This window comes from Sycon ciliatum, chromosome 4, assembly GCF_964019385.1.
Source record: "Sycon ciliatum chromosome 4, ocSycCili1.1, whole genome shotgun sequence".
Classification (NCBI taxonomy): domain Eukaryota; kingdom Metazoa; phylum Porifera; class Calcarea; order Leucosolenida; family Sycettidae; genus Sycon; species Sycon ciliatum.
In genome coordinates this window covers 29,703,589-29,726,960 of record NC_088646.1, presented here as the reverse complement: position 1 = coordinate 29,726,960, position 23,372 = coordinate 29,703,589, and the positions used below count along the sequence as shown (strand labels likewise).

Genomic DNA, 23,372 nt, shown 5'->3' with positions numbered 1-23,372 from the left:
TGTACCATCAAAGAGTGTTGTTCTATGCCTGCAAGTGCCGTTAGACCCAGAAATATTGTATATATCACATGCTTTACTGGTCAAAATGTTTGATTGGGGTTTCCAGTTTTTGGAATGGGCTTTTGTTTTTTTTCGCCCTCCCGTGTACCTTTTCGCGAAAAAAGGACGTTAAACAATGAATTAACAAAGGGTGGCCTTATCTGGAAGGCCCATTCTTGCATATTCAAGCAGCAGCCAAGGGAGCTAGCTCTCTTGGTTATGCTGGTAGAAGGACTGGGTCCGATCCACCGTCCGAAGGGATCCACAGGATTTCCTGTGGATATGAGATCTAGGCCTTGACGGATTATGCTAATATTTTCGTGAAATTATGCTTTTCGCATTGCTGAAACAATTGCAGAATTATGCTATTTTTATGCTAAAAGATATCATATTATGCCGCATTATGCTCACATATGCTGCTAATGCATAATGGTTCTGTGCAAAATAACAAGGGAATTTTTGTAGAGGGCGTTGTACTGTAGTAGCAAAAGTTCAACGGGGTCAACGCACCGTCCGACCTAGCTACGACCATCACTGATTGTAGTGGACTGGACATGTTATCAAGGGAGTCGTAAACCTACAACTTCCTAGTGCATCTAGTACGAGGTGGATTGCTATTTCTGGACATTGGACATTTCTGGACATTTCGAGTAAAATAATTTTTCGTCGCGTGTAGAGTCAAGTCAGTCAGGTTGATGAAGTTTTTTCTTGTTGTAGTTGACAGCTGGGCTGTTGTAGTTTCTCCTCGTGTCGGTGCCTGGTTGATAGCCTTTTCGTGGGAGGCATTTCAACGAGTTTTGTGGTACTATGTCGCATGAGAATTTTGAATTTTGAGTAAAATAAGAAGTAATGGACGAATCGTTGGCTTCCCCATGTGCACTCCGCTTCAGACGCTGTATAGTCTTGGACCTGTTGGCTGGAAGTGTGAAGAGGCCAACTGCAGTCCACCAATAGAAAAAATAACAAAAATGGTGCAGTATAGGATGCCTATTGACGCTATTTTACTTTCATGTCCAGAATTCCATACACTGGAATTTAGGCCAAAAAATTGGCCTGTCGAAAACATCCTGCTATAAAGTCTCTGGGATCACAGCATGAGCAATTGTCACATATTTGGAAAGATGAAGGATTAGGCCATACAATAGATACAAATAGATATGAAAAATGTAAAACACACAGCCAGTGGGCCTCTATTTTATTTTCATGTCCAGAAATTGCTATTCACCTCGTAGTAGTAGTATTTATTTTATTTACCATCGGATGCCTCAACAGTGATACACACAACTCTTAAGAGGGCCGATAACGGGATAAGTGGAAAGGAAAGGATAAGAAAAGAAAAGAAAAAATAGAAAAAATTGGAATTCAGACATCAAGCAGTACAGTAATCAAACACCAAGTCAACTTCAAGCTTAGTACAAGAACTATCAAGATCATCAAGAAACTCAACAGATTCCAAAAAGTAGGTCAAAATACTTCTTAAACGCCACTGGGTCTTTAAAAAGATCCCTGAGTTGGTTTGCAAATGTAGAGGTACGGTGGTGTCTGCGCCACTCGGCAGGTAGTGTATTAAAGAAAATTGCGGCACGATTAGAAAAAGAATTTACTCCATCAGTTGTCCGGTGCTTAGATATATCTACTTGTACTTGCACTTGCAGAACATGTACAACTATAATGGAATTTGATGCGAACAGGCGGAGTATTACAAGTTTATGCTATTCGTATGCAATTTGCCTCGAATTATGCGATTATTCGATTTTGGTAGGAATTATGCGAAACATTATGCTAGCATAATCCGTCAAGGCCTAATGAGATCCCCTCGTTTGAGGGGATTATGAGCCATAATCCCCTCAAACTAGGGGAAATATCCGTAGATCACCTGAAAAGGGTGGTCTATGATGCGAGTTATGTCATCTCTATACAGAGGGGGGAGGGAAGGTGCAACTGTGCACATTCACAGAGCACAATGCGCGCTACCTTCTGCTGCTTCTTCTCCGTGATGTGTTAGTTGCGCCTTTTCTCTCTCTCTGTCCCCCCCCCCTTCTGCATACTAGGTGACATAATTCGCATCTTTTTTGGCGCTACACTCTGCGTATATACTGCTCTTGTGTGGCTTCCACGGTATTCATTGTTATTACCTGACGATGGCCAAGTGCCGAAACGTTGTACAAATACCGGAACTGGTTCGAATGTGATGTGCAGCGCTACGAGAATGGGTGTGTCCACCCGAATTCTTTTCACAGATGAAGCTGCAGGAAGCCTCAGCCCTTCTTCAAATATGCCGGCATTATCCGCATAATTATGCCTACAGGCAAATATCACCTAACCCTGGTTTTTGCTGCCCATGCCTCATAATGAACATGTGACCATGTACATATCTGTGACCCTATCTATGGAAATAAAATAATTGTGGGAAATAAATAATTGCTCGTCCGCACCGATTTTCACAGGCTCATGACCTGTAGCTAGGCCACAGCTCACAATCAACACAGGTATAGGTACATACTGGGTCAGAGCTCAACTCAAGAGTAACCCGCGTGCACAGGTCAGTACAGACGTATACAGCATACCACAGTGGCCCAGAGCATCACACAATCCGGAGACTGTCCAGTTGCTGGCGTTATCAAGATCAGGGCAGTCCGGATACAAGGACCTGAGAATCAACATTTTTTACCATGGCCCTATATAATAATTTTATTTTTTTGATTTGAAAAATTTCAGACGTTCTTCGATATTTCGTAGCTAGCTTTGTGAAATGGCAGGGGTAAATAGAAGCCTGCTTGTCGCTTTGTTACTTGTGGACTATGATGATGGTTCTCTGGAAGAGGAAGATCTGCTTTTGCTCCTTGCTGCCATTGAGGAAAAGGCTACTTGCTATCATTTCACTCAAGTAATTGGTCAGCGCCTGTGTTTTGAATCACTGGACGACGAAACCTGCCTTCGGCGGTATCGATTCACCAATGTGTGGGCTTGAACATGCGCTTAAACACACACAGTTGCACACAACCAAACGAGTGCACGAACGCACGGACGCACACGCGCAGTCACACACACACACGCACATACACATAAAATGACGGCGCTAGTGTACGTACACGCACAGGTGCACACAAGTGCACACACGTGCACACACACACACACACACAAGTGCACACACGTACACACACATAACCATCATAGCAACGTCTTCTCATCCAGTTATGACAAAAAAATAAACACAATTACATATAATTATAACATTGTAAACACACATAGAAATTACTAGCAGTTCATAAATCAATGATAAAAAACAACATAGCATAGCAGTAGCAGCAGATATGATTATAGGCATGAAAACATTAGAAATCTATTCACAACAGTCCTCAACATTAGAGTAGTAAGCAGGCAAGCAGCAAGCAAAAACACATTTTGTACAAGAAGAAAAGCAGGCAAAAAAACCTATCGATGGTCGACCGGTCAGGGTTTAGGGGTATGGGGTATACAGGGGAACAAAACAATACAAAACTTTACATTCTCTCAAGAATGTACAACCATTTACAGAGTTTAAATGCACCCCCTCCTCTCTGTGAACACAGTGACAAGTTGAGAACAAACATTCTCACTCAAGCCACAGTTGTCCACCCACAGTCCACGTAACTGTGTACACACCTTCACCGCTTCAATGAATCTCATCTCATCATCCGCACTGCCCACAAACCGATTCCCATACAACCACAACACTTCCAGCTGTGTACATTGCTCCAACGTATCACAGAGTAAAGACAACGGCGCAGCACCATCACTATACATGTCGCTGACATTGACATTGTGTACATTCTTACACTGACTGAGTGCACGGCACACGGACACAAAACCACTCACACCAACAGGGTTACCACCAACACCCACAGACACAAGACTAGCGGACATGGCTGAAATCACGGATGACAATGCTAGACCATCAAGAATAGCATTCCCGTATAGCTGTAGTGAACGTACACTGCTACACCTCTGTAAGCCTGTTGATAAGCTGTGAAATGACTCATCGCCAATGCTACAATCGCAGAGGTCGACTTTCTCTAAATCACTACATGTATAGCCACACAGTAAAGAACTGAGAGCAACACATTCATGAGAAGAAAGAGAAACACCATTGAGAATGAGCTTTGATGCAAGTATAGCACAAAAGAAAGGGTGTGTCCAGTTGCAGGACACACCGTGATACTCTGCATGCTCATGATATGCCACCACAAGATGAACAAACAACCTCCGTATGGGGGTATCCCTAAAAGAAGGGGCAGCATCAGCTAGACTTACAATGCGAGAGGAAGCAGCTTGCAGGGATTCATGACTCAGCAGCATAGCAGCGGGATGAAGAAGACTCTTGCACAGCCGCGCCAGCTCGGCGTCCACCTGGGATAGCGCTTCCAACAGCACAGTGCCATATGCAACACTGCCGTTCTTCATCCACACCCTCAGGAGAGTCTTTAGGAATTGCGTATCTGTGGGCTCTCGGCTGATTGGCATGGAACGGCGCACAAGTTGCTCACCATGGCCCTTGCCACGGTCATGCCGAGGAATGAGGAGAATGTCGGCGAGGACTGTCATTTGCTCAGCATTCAGTTCATGGCAAAGTTGTTTGTGGACCTTTGCCATCTCCATCTCACCGGTCAGGACACTTGAGTCATTGCGCATGTCCTCGGCTAGCTTAGCGGCGGTGGCAGCACGTCTAGCGGCAGTATCAGCATGTTTGGTAGCCTCCGTAGTCGCACTGGAAGCCCACTCCTCTTGCCCGTCGCTGCCGCATCTGTTAGCTTGTTTGGTGGCTTCGTTGGCCTCACTGCTAGGATCCAGTGGTATTGGATCTGCATACTGCACACGCCATAGCTCCTCCATGATGATCAGTGACACGTCTTCCGGGCATAGAGCAATGAAAAACTTCCAGAACATTGCCATATGGCCATCGTATGCGCCCAGTCGCCGTACCAGTGCAATGGCGTGATGTCTTTCTTGCACCACGCATTCCGCCTGAAACCATGCCGATAGGAACTCCTGCAGTGACAGATGGCAGAAGCGGTATTGCCGAGCGTTCGTAGACATTGTTCCCTGGCATGTTTGCAGAAGACCCAAGCTCATTGCATCCTTGCTCAAGTGGGAGTTGATGATGTCGGACGTGTTGAACACCATCCTTTTCACCAGCAACATGCGAAAAGCAAAGCGCCCCAGTTCCTGTAGCGACTGGACCACTTTGCTGGATGCAAGTGAAATCGACTCGCAAACTGCACCACCAGCACGCTCCACGACTCGACGCAGTAACGATTGGTACAGGGATGCGCTGCACTTCCACATTTTGCCCTTGTTGCTCTTGAAAAGCTCACATGTTAGGTCTGCAAACATGGGAGTTGCCATAAGACATGACATATCCGGCTTGCTCTGCAGCTCTGCCAGCAGAATTTCAGCGCCTTGTTTACCGAGAACCTTCTCTACGTAGTCCCTCACTTTCTCCGGTGAGAAACCCAGTACTTGGATTTTCTGCTGATATTTGCCACACTGCGATAGTTGATATGCATCCTGGCATGGACGGCTTGTGACGATCACGTGTGTCTTCACCATGCCCTCACGTTTCAGCAAGTCACTCATGAACATACTGCAGCTGGCGAAATCACATTCATCCAAGCCGTCCATGATGACACATAGACGGCTTTGAGAATCTTCGAAGTAGTTTGCAAGCTCCAATATCTCAGTCTGCGACAGGCCCTGGCTCGCCAGTTTCACCGTCAATAGCTCAGCAAGACTAGTGGCAGCTCTCACCTCTTTTTTACGAAGCTCCAGTCCCACGACCAGATCGAATTCCTCCTGCCATAGTTCGCCTCTGCTCCACAGGTATATAACCATGAGCAGAAACACTGTGGTCTTGCCACTACCAGCAGATCCGTACGCCAGTACATTCCGGAACACCTTGCCACAGAGATTCGGTCGCTCGGTCGCTGTAGCTGCTGGTGCAGGTTTTCCTTTTGAATGGGAAACGTCGTCCACACTCGAACCTGCGGCACGAAACAGGTTCTTCAATTCAATTCGATCGGCTTTGCTAAATTCCACTGCGTGTTGACGTCTCTCAGCATACGTCGAGAACGCTTCATCAAAGTCTCTTTTCAATAGACCCTTTGCGCAATAAGCGAGAGGGGTCGAGACGGGGCATGCTGTGCGCGCGCTGCACACTTGGCATGCAACCAGCATGCATGGTTTGCTGCATGCAGGACGTGATCAAGTTTCCTGTGACAGGCTAGGTTTTCACGGTCCCGACGCGATGTTCATGTATGTACTCCCCAGCCTTTTTTCATTTGAAGTTTTTTTAGTTCTGAAGGAAGAAGTTCCGAAATATGCTTTCCAAGGACTGCTGTTGGGTTCTTGTTTGCAGCAACCGTCATCCCTTGTCTAAGAAACCCACTTGTTTTTCCAGGCGTTCCCTAGTGATGCTGGCATTCCACTCTCTTGAATCCTGGCTATTTGGCGAGAAGGGCAGCAGTTTGCTGCGACATCGTTCACAGTCACGGTTTTGCTCGGAACACTTTGTCGATGACGACAGTCACTTTCATCGTTTTGCGAAGACGCGGAACGTCCTGCCAAGAGACTCTGGAGCTTGAGAGAAAGGCATGATCCATCCCTGTCTTCGCTATTCAAGGAAGATCGACTGCTTGCTGGCGCTGCTCGAGCTGCTGATGTTGAAGTGCAGAGAGACGCAGCCTCATCGCTCAGGCGTGCGGAGAAGGCCATCTGAGTTCGAGCTGTGGCTGTGTGCACGATATGACAGACTTTCACGTTATGCACATAGCCACCAAAGTAAAACTCATGGACACTATCCACGGGCTTCTTCACTAGTACTACTCCATCAGCTCCCTCTTCACTGTCGTCGGCGACTTGCCCCTGCGTTGGAGATGAGCAAGCCTGGTGTGGCACTCACTCTGGGAAACAGAGGTTCATCACTCATCGAGTCATCCACTGGGACGCATGAAATGTTGGGCACGACGACTGTACACTCGAGGAAGTGGTGCCCTTCTTAGTTCTAGGAGCATCAGGGTTCTGCATAGAGAAGTGTTCTCTACATCGACAGAGGAGAGAAGGTAGAGAAAATAAAAATAAATTTCAATCTACAGTAATCCGAAATATCCACTGACAGCGGAAAACTTACCGCTCCAACAACTCCTTCTTTTTCCAGACAGATACGCACCCTCATTCAGCAGAAAACTGTTCAGTTCCTTCACAGGCCATTCTTCATTTGACAGTTCGTCCACGGGTGCCACAGCCATCGATGGCAAACCACTCGACACTCTCTCCTCCATCTCCAAAATGGAAAAATACAGTGTTTCACCATGCTCAACAACGGATACTCTGCACAAAAATCGAAGAGGATGCCCCGTCTCGGATCACGTGACCGTTATTGTGCAAAGGGTCTATTCCTTTTCAGCCACAAACGCCAAATTCACGAATATCTGTTCGAGCGAAATGTGATCATCAGAAGCGAGGCCGCCGCTCAGCTGAACTCCCGACTCTTCAGCCTGTTCCAACAACTTCTTTTTAGCTTTCACCAGCAAAGGCAGCAGATCCTTGCCTTTTGGGGCGCGGTCCTTGGCCTTCGCATCCATTGCTTTCAAAACACAACAACAGGTCACTGGTGGGTGTGAAAGACGAAAGCCAAGTAACTGGTAAGTAACTCAGTTTCTCGGTTCAGTGATGGAAATCTGATGACCTGAATCATGAATGAAGTGAACGGAACAAGTAGGACTGTGTGGTGTGGAAACTGACATCAGGGTGAACACGGGGCCGCGGCCGGGGGCAGGGGCTGAGCCGCGCAGGCCGGCGACTCGGTTTTTCCCCGTGCGTATATAAATAATTTATATACGCATCGGGAAAAACCGATTACCGTATTATCTCTAATATAAGCACAGTCTCCAATAATAGCACGTCTCCAATAATAGAACACCTTGGGGCGGCATTCAAAAAATAAAGTGCTCAGTCTCCATTATAAGCACACTGTGTAAATTCATTATCTGTACCGGCGAAAAAAACCCTGAAATGTGTGTGTCATACATGAATTTGGCATGGCAACATGCCTCTGAAATGAGGTTGAAATAATATTGGAACAATCTCCAATAAAGGAACGTCTCCATTAATAGCACGGGGCGGAGGTACATTGAAAAAATAAAGGACCGTGCTTATATTAGAGATAATACGGTATTAGGTTTTCTCTTTTTAATTTTCGCTGGTGTCTACAATATTGCAATGTGTAGTTGCATGCATGCAGGGAGTCGTAAAAAATTAATAATAATTACGACTCCCTGGTAGACATTGTAGCCTCTGCGCGGTTGCGCATGCATGCACTTAGGGGTCGTCCGCAATTATCGAAAGTTTTTTCCAATCCGTAGTAGCTTCAAATTTTTCCTCACCCACCCCCCCCCCCCCCCCCCCAGTCCGTAATAAAATATTATTGATAGACACACAACCCAACACATATGGAACAAACTCGTCCATTCCTTTTTCGCTTCGGCAAAGAATACATCCTTGTTCGTCGTCTTGGACAACTGCCACAAGCAATTTATTGTTCTGTAATAATCAGAGTCACCAGCGGTTTTGAAAAAGGGCTGCTTCTTCACCGCCTTTCCAAACAACGTCGCCTGTCTGGACATAGTCAATAACAGTCGTCAGCGCCAGCGCTAGACGGAAGGACTTCAAAGGAGTGCATGGAAGACGGTACTCTGGACGAAGGAGACAGTGAAACTCAAAAATAGAAAGTGTCGACTCGCCGTCGAATGCGCCGAACTTTATGATCCCCGGCCCAGGATCTAGGAGCAGCCAAGGAAGCGCGCGCGTGGGCGCAGAAACTGCCAGAACTACAAAAATATTTGTAGTAGACAGTTCGCGCGCAGCCGCGCGTGGAAAACAGGGGCTACACGTAGACGTACACATGGCACGCGCACGTGTCATTTCGGAAGTTTTTCAATCCGTAATTGTCCTTGACCCACCCACCCACTTTCGAAGCTACTACGGATTGGAAAAAACTTTCGATAATTGCGGACGACCCCTTAACTCCAGTGACCAAAGACAAGTCGCGAAGGATGTGCCCGATTCGACTGTGCGAAAGAGTTGAAAACCCATACATTATACATGGTTAGCATTTTACCGTTCACGCTATTGTCGACGGTCGGCGTGTAGAGGGCGAGTCTACTGGTTTTTGTGTGTGTTCGAGACACGGTTAGCAGTTCGGCTTCTGAGTCCTGACTCCTGATACAACGATCGACTTGTTAGCTGTGAGGTAAGCCTAACTTGGAACCTTACCGGTTCGTTCTTCCGCTAAACAGAGCTTTCTATCGTCGAAACGGTACCAAACCGACGGTATTTTGGGTGTTGGGTACGAGTACCATTGGATCTAGCGTGAACGGTAAAAGTCCATGTCTATACATATTATAGCAATAAAAACTGCTTTATGGCAGTTTTCTAAAAAACGTTATTGTGTTCTAGTCCATGGACCCCGTCTAAAAAGTAAGAAATTAACGAAATGTGATTGCCGAAAATTAAAATTTCACACAAAACCTCACAATTATCACAACACTTGAAATGCTGTTTTCAACACTAAACTTGTACTGGACCAACAATTGGCAACATGCATGTCATGTATGCATAGGAAAGAGGATCACGAGGAGAAAAAGGTGTTCTACATGTAGCTTTTCATTCTGTGTGTGATTATTGTGAGGTTTTGTGTGAAATTTTAATTTTCGGCAATCACATTTCGTTAATTTCTTACTTTTTAGACGGGGTCCATGGACTAGAACACAATAACGTTTTTTAGAAAACTGCCATAAAGCAGTTTTTATTGCTATAATTTCTTTTGTTTTTTCTGTCACCAATCAATGGAATGCCCAATATGTAAATGATGGCCTTCACATCATATCAATACAGTATTATACGCATTGATGTGCAAGCCTTTTCTTGCAGAAAATGGCACTAGCATGTTCGTCTGCGGGGCCCGGGGGAAACATGTGAGTAATGGTGGACCGTGGTGATTAGGCCTCGACCAAATATGCTTGCGCATATTTCCGCATATTTTGTGAGACAGTTCATATATGGCATATTGAGCGAGCATATGATTCAAATATTCTAAAGAAAATGAGGACAAAACATTCATGTTATGGACAAAATGCGTTCAGAAATGCCTTTTATGGATGAATTTGGAATGGTTGAGGCGTTTGCAACATTTCCCCAGGGATGAACACTATCGCTACGGTTGCTGGGGACACACTTCCATACTATTCTGCATGTGTTTTGATTTGCACCATAAGCATGATAGCCGTGAAGCCAATGAATTTTCCAAGGTTTTAATTTTACAGAAAGGTTACACTTTCTGCTTATGTCGAGCATATTTTGGCATATCTTTTTGCATATCTTGCTAAGCCTTTGGCATATCATGGCCGTTTTCCCTGATATGCGACGAACATAATATGCTCTTTTTTATTAAGCATATTGGTCGAGGCCTAGTGGTGATACTTTTTTTATATGGAGGTCATTCTGTTCATGTTGCTGTAGCAGAATTTCATTACTCTGTCATAAAATTGGCTTGCCTTTCAGATATTTCAGATTTCCCCACCCTCGATCAGATTTATTTGAGAAATGTAACCAGGTGCGTGTCGCAGATGTTTTTGTTGATTCTGTGTTTATAATGGTTTATAATCATGGGTTATCGTGATAAGGTCAGCCTGCATCATATGGCACTGAAATCGTAATCCTGTTGATGTCGATACAACTTTTGGAAGTAGCTCAATGACGTTAAACTGTTAGTCCACGATTTTCTAAAACAACACAGCAAAGGAGGAACAATAAACATGTATTAAAATGTAAACAAATACATTGCTGAGTCTGACACCTCGTTCCAACAACTACACTGATCCTGAGGATAAAATGGGCAAGGCTATGGTTGAAGGTACTGAGAGATAAACAAGGCACTCCATAATAATAAAATCTTACACATCTTTTGGTGAGTATGGATGATATCCAGTCGAACCTCTTTAGGACGAACACCAAGGGACCGATGGTATTTATTCTGTGAGTTTGTCTTAACCTATTTTATAACCAGTGAATACAATTATTTCTCCAATAGACATACGAATAGATTTCTTCTACAGCGAAAGATTCTAAGCCACACCAACTCATTGACTACATTGTAGTCTCGTATGAAACAAATGAGTCACTAGAGAGGTTGTGCAAAACGAAAATGCAACTTCGCAAGAACTTTCGCAACTTTGGACGCGAAACTTGCAGGGAACGCGAAATGAACTGTCGTAGGAAATTTCGTGAGATCGGGTCATGGCGTACGTGCACTTGGCCCGCGCAAACTACGAAAATGTGCAGAACGCAAAGTTCGTGCAAAAATTCGTACACACTCTCGCAAGGACTGTAACGAAACTTCGTTCGAATTTTCGTTTTGCAGAACCTCTCTATCTACTGAACCTTTCTTTAGCAACATGACGGCAACTGAAACAGCAACAGAGAAAGTACGATACATGTACAGCACATTCTTGCAGGTACTACAAACAGATTGCAGATCGTAATTCTTGCTTTGGCGGCACGAAACTTTATTTGGGGCAGTGCAATCTCGGCGGTACTCACAAATAATAAATCAAACCGCCCAGACTCGAGTAAACAAATCCAATCATACAAGAAGGAGATCTTCACGAGACGAGACTGCGCCCGTTGGCTTGTTTCGTATGAAGCAAACAAGTTTACTGAAGCTCTCCACAATGGAGATTTTCCCTGATATGCGAATTTAATTTGCAAACTCGGTCAATGGGTCCTTGAACCTTTCCCTCCAGATTGGGAACTGCCAACGATAGTATGCCACTGACCAGTGCCTTACTTGTAACGTACCAATGTACAATGATTAATTGCATTTCGACAACACATCTAACATAAGCCTTACCGCCAAGAAGGTGAACTCGCGTTCTTCGCACACTGTAGACAAGGGCAAAGAGATAAAAATGGATCTAAATCCGAATAAAATCAGCACACGTTTCCGTAAATGAAGGGGTGAGCATAAGCAAATGAATCGAAGGAAACCGGTCAACTCAGAGATCACCTGTCAGCGAAAGAGATCCTGTCAGCTTTTCCATTATTTTATTACATTCCGGCCAAAATCAGCACACTTTTCGTAAATGAAAGAAAACAAGCAAATGAATCAAAGGGAACTAGTCAACTCACCTGTCATTGAGTAATATTCCGCGAAAGGAGGTCTCAGCAGCGCCGAAACGAAATATGCCAGGCCAGGAGGCGAAATATCCGAAACAGCTCATACAAGAAGCAGTTCCAAAGAAGGAATCCGAAGTTCCTCGCGCATGCACATCCGAACACGGACTGCACTGCAACACAATGTCTGCCGTGCACGTGCACAGCACGCGGCTACCACCCGTTGGTAGATCTAATACCGAGCACTTTACGTAGAGACTTACGTAGCCTAAGTGAAATACCGAGCACCTTACGTAGAAACTTACGTAGCATAGCGGTGTCGTTTTTTCTGCCATGTGAACACAATAATAGAAAAGCTGACAGGATCGCTTTTCTAAATACACAAACCGTACAGGCCGACAGTCGAAAATAGCGTGACCGGTAAAATACTAACCATGTGAATTGTCTATTGAGAAACATACGGTCGACTCGTCCAACTCACATACCTCTAATGACATTATGATTTAGAAAAGCGATCCTGTCAGCTTTTCTATTATTGTGTTCACATGGCAAGACTAACGACACCGCTATTCAGACACGTTGTCTACGTAGCTACGTAAGTTTCTACGTAAGATTATGTAATGGTAGGCGACTGGGCTGCCATATCGCAGAACAAGACCCTCTCTGCATTCACTGTTTGACAGCTAGAACCCATGAGCTTTGAGTGGATGGCAGGTGGTTAGTCAGCTGAATACTCCAGGCTCGCGGACCTGCTGTATGGCACGATGCAGACTTTCTGAGAATGTGCTGATGACACAACGTCACCGCAGCAGCAGCAGCCTGAATATTTTTTTACAGTGTTCACGCCTGGCTCAGTTATGTCCAGGAATCCGCCCACAACGCCTGCACAAATACATACGATGACATAACAAAGCCCTAAAAAATTATATTTAAAAAATTACTAAACAGCATAGCTGCCTCTGAAACCGCCAGCGTGGCGGCCTGGCGGGAGGCTCTTGTTCAGTTGGTGATCCATTCTTTGTCGATAATTTCCAAATAGTGATTGATTTTCCGCGCCGAATTTCTGACGCTGCATGCATGTCCCATGCGCGCCAACAGTACTTCACACTTTCCCTTTCCCGCGTTATCACCTCAGCTATGCCAGGTTTGTATGTGGAAACCTTATAATTACAGTCTGTATCGGCTATAGCGTACCCTTTTGATTTCCGTGATTTTATCACTATAACCGATGCATCACTATAATTATTATGCGATACGATCGATTTTTTTCGATCGACACATGAAAGGCAAGGAAATACTTCCAGCATGGCGTTTTGACAAATGAGCATGCTGCATAGTTGACAGTGCCCGCATTTCCATAAAAAAGTTCTGTTATGTACATGTACATGTGTCACTATCAAAATAAGCACCGTGAAGAAAGTAAAAAAAATAGGGCCTTTGATATTATTGCAACATGTATTTTAAAGTTATCACTATAGCCGATAATAATATAGTGTGTTATGCATATTTTGATTCTTTGTTGCCATCATAATATCCGATATATCATTACATCCGATAATATTGGTTATAGTGATATTTGTACTGGATAAAATACGTTTTGCTTTTGATATTTCGTACCAATATCACTGTAGCCGATATATTCTTATATCTGGTCACTCTATACTACTATAGCCAATACAGACTGTATAAGTATATGTTATCGCATGGTTGCAAGGGCCTTATGGCATATTATTGCCCCGAGAGGTTAGCCCGAGGGCCGTAGGCCCGAGGGCTAACCTCGAGGGGCAATAATATGCCATAAGGCCCGCAGCAACCATGCGATAACAAATTTATCACATGGCCCACAGAGCAGACCATTGGGCTGCTGTTGAAATTAGGCCAAATGCCAACACATTATGACCACAATGTATATTGATGTGCTATCATTATCAAAACAGGAAAAATGAAGATATTTCTCCTACTTCGAAGTACACCCTAACAAAAAGTCTGCTACAGGCCATCAGAGAGTATACAGTACTGAAAGACGGAGACAGAAAAAAGTGCCGGCACCGCATCGTCATAGCAACAGACATGGCAACGACAATAAATACAGCAGAATCATAATTTCAGTTGAAAATTTAAGAGTGCTACCACAAAGAGTTTCTTCATGTTTACATGTGTATCAGGAAGTTGTCAAATACAGTACTGCAACAAGTGCAAGTATTTGACGACTCCCTGGTGTGTAATTCTGAGGACAATTTTTCTTCTTCTTTTTTCAGCTCCAGATAGCTGTATTTTTCATTGCAAAACATTCCTGAATTGTTGTGTTTGTTGTTCAAGCAAAGGTGAAGGCAGAGGACAGATGAGCCTGGTAAGAGTTTTGCGTGGCACATGAAGACCACACACAGGCAGTGACTTTGCGATAGGCACCGGCGGATAATGCTAGTTATATGAGGAAATTGTGCTACTAGCACTGCTAGTTATTTGGAGCGATTATGCTAGTTATAATGCTAGCAGTGCCGATAGTGCTACGAAAATGTCAATCCATACGGTGGGAAATAATGACTTCCCTATGCAGTCACTCGGAATATGGCAGTATCACAGGACAACTCCAGACCTGCCAGACTCTTTGCCAGTACATGGAAGCGAACAAATCTCTGATGAATCTTGAAATCTGCATCCACATACCGCAGAACCACTGCAAGTGCCTCTCCCAGGCGGGAAGTTCCATCAAATATGACAGCCACATACGGTGCACCTGATATCTCCTTCTTTAATTCATCTTCCTCCTTGCAGTGCAGGAATGGAATCAGCTGAGCCATGTGAGTGCTATATGTTAAACGTCCGTAACCACTCTCCAGGAGAGGGCGCAGGTAATCCACCTTACTGAGCGGAATTCCAGCCTTTAGGAAAGTCTCAACAACGTTGGCCCGCCGAACAACATCTTCGGACACAGCTTGTGACAGACCGCTTCCCGCCATGTCAGACGTGCTTTCACTTGAAAACTTTTTCCACGAAATAGTTATTGCCTGTTGGTGAAGTTTCGCCCGTTTCTTACTCTCCTTTCCTTGCACATGTCGTTGGCTATTCACATGCGCTTTCACAATGCTGTGCTTGATACTGATCGTCAAGTTACAAGCTGTGCAGTAGAGTTTCCCCGCAGAAACTGAGAGGTACTCGCCTGGGAATTCTGCTATCCGATCGTGGGTGCTGCGTCGAGGAGCTGCGGTGGATTTCCCAGCTGACACTCTCACGCGCTTTGCTTCCGAATTCTGGCTCGAGTTGCTTGACTTTCCACTTCTTGCAAACGACCTTTTGCGGGCAATAGCAGCTGGTTGTGCTGCTGGAAGACTGTCGGCTGCCGCGTTCTTTTCCAAGTCAGAGCTTCCCTCTTCGCAAACAAAGCCATCACTCTCACTGCTCTCATCTTCTGTTTCAAAACCAGAGCCTCCGTCTCCCGTAGCTGCCATCGGGCCAACAAATTACGACAAGCTACGACAGTACAACTAGTTTGCTCACTTATAGCGAAGGACTCACCACTTTTATAATTAATTTCACTGTCAACAACGACTCAACATGCTAAAGTAACGTTAGTTGAAGGCCAAAATAATTACAAACTACCGTTCTTACTTGGAAAAGACTCGCCGTATCATTGACATTGAACTTCAAGACAAGCATTGCAAATTTGGAAATCAAATTTGCAAAAAGTGTGCACAATGCTATATTTAGCTCCAAGTACAAGTCAGTGCAGTTTGAACAACTCCGTAAACGCAGTAAACAGTGCCAAACACGCTTCTGGCAACGGTGGCATCCAGCATACACTTTCATCTTGACGTAGTGCTAGTTTCACACATCGATTGTGCTAGACAAGGTCACATTTGGAGGCTTTATGCTAGGGCAGTGCCGGTCTTCCCCACATGGGTCATTATGCTAGTTATTATGCTAGCATTATCCGCCGGTGCCTACTTTGCGAGGATCTGAAAACGCACGACGCTGAGTTGAATTTGTGTTATTTCAAATAATTGTTTGTGATCACAGTACCCACTTCGAGCAGAACTGAATCTTATCCAAAAGCTTACCGACGGTCAGGCTGCCAACATGACTGAACAAATGATCCCTAGCACCACACGGCAGACGTCCGAGGCCATGTCCATTGCCGGGATGTCCATCTCCAAAAAGAATTCCATCTTCGTCTCAATGCTGCACTCTGCGACTCGTCGTAGAGTCGTACATTCTACAGAGTCGTCGTAGTCACGTGATCACGCGAGGAAAGCTGAGATCGCCACTTTCGACCACGCGTTCACATGTCACACTGCGCCGTACACAGTACAGTCACCATGCCCACCGGTGCACCATGTTCACATCCCGTAGATTTCACGCGTACGCGCGTACAGTCTCAGTCAGGGTTGTCACTGACGACGGGCTTTGGACGCGGGCGTTGGACTGATTTATTGCCCGCTCATACAGACCAGTGATTGGCCCGATCCAAGGAAACACTCACGTGACATGTGATAATAGCAGTTTGTTCTATATTATAATCATTCAACATCTACCTTCACTGATGAGCTATGTATTAGCGAAACAGCTGCCTGAAGGAGTTTATCAATATCGTCTACGCAAGTGTCCTCGCAATGGTGATGGTTGTGTGCAGGAGGGTCTAGTCGGCTAAAGAGCGCAGTGTAATGGTGGAGACGACTCAACATTTTCTTCAATGGCCGAGAGCTCTGTTGCACCCTGTAATAATAATAATAATAACTTTATTAGGATGACCCAAAGGCTGACCGCCTATCGTGGGGTAATAATCTACGTGGAGATAATAATTTTAATATAGCTATGAATAGGATGAAGGCCGCAGACATCACGCAACTACGTTATTTGTTCGACATGTATGACTGTGTATTTTATAACAAAAATGTTATTGAAACCCAGAATCAATTTTCTCGTTGCTATCATCAGTGGGAAGAAATACGGAACTAAATGATACAACCAAAGAAACTGAAGTTAAGTACTATAATAGAAAGGTTGTAGAAATAACATCATGATACAAGTGCAATATATCCACTACAGTCCATTACAAAACTATAGACGCGTACCTAGGCAAAATATATACCAAATAAAATCTGTGATCGCTTTGTGCATAATTTTTTCCAAATTGGGCGTCTATTATCCAATCGTTTAGAAACTATATGAGAGTAATTGTGGAGCGATCCTAGTGAAGCAGCGGTGGCGAAGGTCCTACACGGGAAGTTTAAAACATAACAACCACGCACTGACAAGCAAGGAGAGTTCCAAGTTCTTTAACCTGACCGGTTTCTGTGACACGAGTCACTTCATCAGAGGAATGAAGATAAATAATGACAATATGGAACTCAATATAACCAGAGAACCAGACAGACAGGCGTTGAGCACTGTCGAGTAATTAGTGCGAAAAAAGCAATTTACCGATTTAGCGCGAAACAAGCGTGACCAAAAAACGGGGTTGCTTTTTTTGGATTGGATTTTTATTTATATTGGTGACTAGGCTCCGGCGGATTGTGCCCGCGAAATCATGGAATTATGCTTTCATGGATTCTCGCATTATGCTCGCAAAATCCGTGTCACATTATGCTTTGGCAGGCGGGGATACATATTCACTTTGCTGTACTTATGGAGCCCCAAAGTTCGGAAAATTGTGCCTTTTTCGTACTTGCAAGTGGCCATAAGTAGAACAATATGTTACACGAGTATCCCTATACCAAGGTGTCCCTGCATGCTAGTGATTATAGTGGAAAAGGGAAAACATTACTTCTATAAATTCATTAGTTGACTTCTGACTTCTTTTGTACTTTATTAAAAATATTTTTTCATTGCCAAATCAGTTTGACTTACCTTTGAAAATTATGATGTTCAACTGTCTTCGTAATCGTCATACTCGTCCAACCGATATGTCACCCTCACCCTGCGAATAATCAGCTCATCTGTTCCGTAGCTCCACCTCTTCTTCCATCATTACCGAACACCAAATATACCTCAATTTTGTTAAATTATTATAGCAATGTCCGAAGCTTGCACTGTCATGGCTGCTAAAATCCAGAGGTCATGTAAAAAATGACTTCGTATCATGAATAATGTACATGTACGCAGAGTCAGTTTGTGGACTTCCCGTCACTATCTCGTCCGCCCCTGGATACCTGATAAAAGGCTGACTCATCCACATCTTCTGCTACATGTACTGTATCAGTGTGAGAAAGAACTTTGAAGAAGACGAGTTCGACCGTACAATAATGTATTGCAATGATCTGTACCCTGCTTTTCATTGAAAACACTATCTGCAGTGCATGGCCTCCAACTTCAAGCCCTTTACCATGCAGACCACCAGGACTGATCAGGTGCAGTGAACACAATTGTGTAGCCCATATACTAGAACTGTGGTACAATCAAGTAGTTATGCTCCTACCTCCGAAAGGATGCCAAATTATGCTCCAAATTTTCAACCACCAAATTATGCCAATAATTATGCCGGCATAATCCACCGGTGCCTAGTGGTGACTATAACAGACAATTGCCTAATAACAATAGACCCACTGGAGGGAAAGATGCAAAAAGATATGAATAATTAATAATTTTGGTTAACCTTCATATAAGTGGTGCTTTTTGGTTGGTTGGTTGGTTTTTATTTCACTTCGCACATTCAAACGGGATGACCACCCAATAAAATGACGCCGAAGGCTTAGCCTAGAAAAGCTATGGAAGCACATAGTAAAAGAATAGGATACTAATAACTGCGAGTAAACGGGGGGAGGGGGGGGGGGGAGAGAGAGAATACGATGTATCTGTGATACTACGTGAGGATTACTGAACTGCACGGGGAGGGAGAGCAGAGCGATCATCAGCAACTCGAACTACTCCCTACATAGGCAAAATATCGAAAAAATCGAATTTCAGAAATTGGTATGGTGTGTGGTATCAGAAGAAAGAGTATGCTTTCAGCTCTCATCTCCTAAAGTGTGAGGTCCATAGTCCACAGGTCAAGGTGCATAAAAGTGACTTTTCGCTCCTGTTCTAGAGGGACAAAGGTTTGCCATGTGCAAATGACAGAGAATATGTAGAGCTTTCAGGATCCGTGTCACTTGACCCAGAAACATGGGGCTTTGTTGACCAAATCGACGAAATACTTCTTGAAGAGTGTTACCATAGCAACCAAAGTGATAATTCCGAATTTAGGTATCTTGCAGATTAAATACTAACAGTGTTGCTTTGGAAGGAAGTAGCCAAGGCCCAGACCTAGCTATGTACCAATTTTCATGATGATCGGAGGTGTCTTACTACCTCAACAGCATTGCTTGGAATAGAACACAATTGCGTCAATACACGGAATGCAATATAAGTCACATTTGAGAAAACAAGGAGCCTGTACAAAATAGGAAATGTTGACAAATACGCTAGAAGGATAATTATTTATGATTCCTAGCATGAAGGCTCTGCAACTAAATATTGCGACAGAGCTTTCGGCCATATTTCCAATTTATTGCATTCCCAACTCGTCTCGACCACGCGCTCTCAGCTGAGCCATAAAGACACCAGCAAGGAGACTTCCGTTGAGAGATAATATTAATTTTCCACGCCTCTAGACAGCTGTTTTGCTCCCTGGCGGAGCTCATCAGTAGAGGATGATAATGAAGTGTAAAGGAATGATCAATCTTATACATGTACATTGTACAACAGAAATGAGAGCGCGTGGCTGTGACGAGGTGGGAATGCAATAAATGAAGGCTCTGATTATAATAATCAAGTCTTAGCACTGGCATAATCTGTAAAGTTACTATTACTGTCACGCTTTCATGGACTACCGAACATTCATATTTCATGCATAACTTTTCTGGTATAGGAGCTCTCGTAAGAAGATCATAGGGACTGCATGGAAAGAGGAGCATTCCACAGTGTGTCCCATAAACACAACGCGGTCAGCACCCAGCATGGAATCAGAGGCTGCTGTAGTATTGTGGCAACGTTCAGTGGCAAGAAATGGTCTAGAGTACCATTCTTTTATTGGCGATGGTGACTCAAAGGGCTTTTCTGCAATGAAACACAACCGTATGGACCGAATGTGACAGTCAGGAAAGAATTAAAGCAGACCATGAAAGGCCAGAAATTGGACGATGGCAAACCACTTGGTGGTCAAGGCAGGCTCACTGATCCCCTCATAGACACCCTGCAGACGTATTATGGGAATGCAATCAGAAGCCATCCCCATGATCTGCAAAGCATGGCGAAGGCTATATGTGCTGGCCTTTTTCATCGCGCATCCACTGACGAACGTCCACAGCACATGTTTTGCCCGACAGGTGGAGACAGCTGGTGCGGTTGGCAGCTTGCTCAGGCCGGCAAGCAAGAGCTGTATCAGAACCACAACACGATTCCTGAAGCTGTGGTCAAAGCCATTAAGCTCATCTACAACAATCTCACGTCTCGTGCCCTCTTGCTTCGCTGTATGCGGGGTGCGACGCAGAATCAAAACGAGTCATTCAATGGAATGATTTGGTCTTTTTGTCCGAAGACCTCATTCTGTGGAGCAGCTGTGGTGGAGATAGCTTGCTACCTTGCTGTGGCCCAATTCAATCACGGTTCTATCTCGCTGCTCAAAGTGTTGTCATCCATGGGTTGCAATGAAGGTCACTTCGCACAGGAGTATCTGGCTCACCAAGACAGAGAGAGGGTGGCAGCAGCAGAGAGAAAGGTGAAGGAAGGAGAGAAAAGTCGTAGAAAGCAACGAAGAAGGCGAAGGAAGGGTTTAGAGGAGCAAAATGTGGAGGATGAAGGTAACACATACGCGGCGGGCGGATTTTAAATTTGAGTTGCTGGAAAACTGAGTCCCCGAAGTTCTCCAATAATCAGGTATAGCCGATGACTAGCCGCGCAATATCTCTACTGTTCTTCATGCTAGACCCATAAACCTATACATTTTCGGAATCTGCATGAAATTCTCTAGGGAATGAATGGAACGAATTTTGGAAATATTGTTCTCAGAAAGAGATTTGGAGTCTGAAGGGATTCTGCGCGAAATGTGCGCGACTTCATCAAATTTGTGATGTGCCCCACTCTCGATTCTTTTTGATATTGCCAATTTCTTTCCATTCATTCCCTGCATATATGTGATAGTTCCTTGCTGATACAAAACGTTCCCTGATACTGACTTGCTTGATTCAGTTTTCCTGCGTGACGTGCGTGCCGCTTTGCGATCCGTGTTTGCCTTTTTAGTGTCGGCTAGAAAATGACTTTGGATACAGTTATAACCGTGTGAGCAGTTTTTCCAGGATGGTCTGTTACCAGGGAACCTACGTAAAGAATTTTACTTGATTCCTTCCAGTGGTTCTGGAGTTACAGCTATTTTTATATTGTCCACTCTGATTTGTGGCGGCCAGGTATTTAACTTCAGTTTCTTTGGTTGTATCCTTTAGTTCCGCATTTCTTCCCACTGATGATAGGAACGAGAAAATCGATTCTGGGTTTCAATAATATTTTTGTTATAAAATACACAGTCATACATGTCGAACAAGTAACGTAGACGAGGATGAGGCGGAGGAGGTTGAAGGAAAGGAGCGGGATGAGACGAAAGAGAGCGACGTGTGCAAAAAGTCAACTGTATTTTGTCACTTGTTATCACGTCCAGATTGTCTTAGTGTGTACGATGATTCTCACTTTTCTGTTTTGTGCCGTGCAAGTTATGTTAAGCAGTTGAAGGTTCTGGAAGCTGTATGTATTCGTGTGCATAATCCTGTTCTTTGTGAACAAAAGAAGCATGTAGTCGCGCTAAAGTTGTTCTCGTAGCTGGTTATCAGATGTAAATGTCGTGTCATGTTGCACTGTATCACCTCATGCTTTTTGATTTTGATTGATTGATTTTTATTTCACGGATCCTCCAGAGGCAAATAGACGCCTATCGAAGGGAGTCTCCTATAATTATAAGTATGGAAAATGAGAAAGTATGTTCGTAAGGGAGAAGAGGTAGAAGATACATTAGAATATAGAGTGCAGAAGAAGTAAATTCAGTACTTCGGGTAGTACATTGCATGCTAATCATAATTTGCCTGCACTCAGTTATATACATGTATGGTAGCACGATGTTTGACACCTATTATGTAATGCTGTAGCACTTCCTTTTTTGTTCACACTTTTAATTATGCTGTTATAAAATGTTCTTTTTGTACAGAGTACCCAATCTGCGGACAGCATGCTGTACCATCAGTTCCGATGCTATTCACTGATGAGCGGAACACGAAAATCGATTTTGAATAACATAAAAATCCTTAAAAATTCCATGAACTCGTTGTTGTCTGGCCATGTCTGCATCTATTATACTCTTTATTGCACTGGTAAAATTGCTTTCTCCACGCCGACTCTTTAGAAAAACTAATAATGATATTTATATACGCACTAGGCACCGGAGGATTATGCCGGCATAATTATTGGCATAATTTGGTGGTTGAAAATTTGGAGCATAATTTGGCATCCTTTCGGAGGTAGGAGCATAACTGCATGATTGTATCACAGTTCTAGTATGTAGGCTACACAATTGTGTACAATGCACTTGATCAGTGCTGGTGGTCTGCATGGCAAAGGGTTCGGAGGTCATGCAGATAGTGTTTTCAATGAAAAGCAGGGTAGAAATCATGGAAATACATCATCAGTTTGTGTGCTCGAACTCGTTACGTCTTCTCAAAGTTCTTTCTCACCCTGATACAGTACATGTAGCGGAAGATGCGAATGAATCAGCCTTTATCAGGTATCCCGGGGCGGACGAGATAGTGATGGGTAGTCCGCAAAACTCCGCGTACATGTAGATCTACACTTTCCCGTATGTCACGTGATTGTCGCCTTGGAATTGACCAATGACAGATCAAACAGCGCGGGCTGGAAAGCGCGGTCCTGCCTGCTCAAAGGTGATGGAACTGGATCCACTGCGGATTCCACTGCCCGTCGTCAAGTGACGACGGGCAGGAACGGATTCCACTGCCCGTCGTCACTTGACGACGGGCAGGAACGGATTCCAGTGCCCGTCGTCGGGCAGTAGCCACTGGACTGACTCTCTACTTCAACTTCAAGGTCTTTCATTGGTTACTAATAAAATAACTAAAGCAGAAGAGCGACTGTTTGCAACCACAACTGTC

The 23,372-nt window shown here is 44.2% G+C and overlaps 1 protein-coding gene across 1 annotated transcript; it reads right to left on the bottom strand.

Moving 5' to 3' along the window:
• Positions 1 to 3,221: 3,221 nt before the first annotated feature.
• Positions 3,222 to 7,457, bottom strand: LOC135815520 (NACHT, LRR and PYD domains-containing protein 3-like). The gene is made up of 2 exons (XM_065328833.1): positions 7,205 to 7,457; positions 3,222 to 7,114 (listed from the first exon to the last, which is right to left on the bottom strand). Exon 2 carries the CDS (start codon positions 6,250 to 6,252, stop codon positions 3,580 to 3,582), a length of 2,673 nt encoding a protein of 890 aa, XP_065184905.1. The 5' UTR covers positions 6,253 to 7,114; positions 7,205 to 7,457; the 3' UTR covers positions 3,222 to 3,579.
• Positions 7,458 to 23,372: the final 15,915 nt, after the last annotated feature.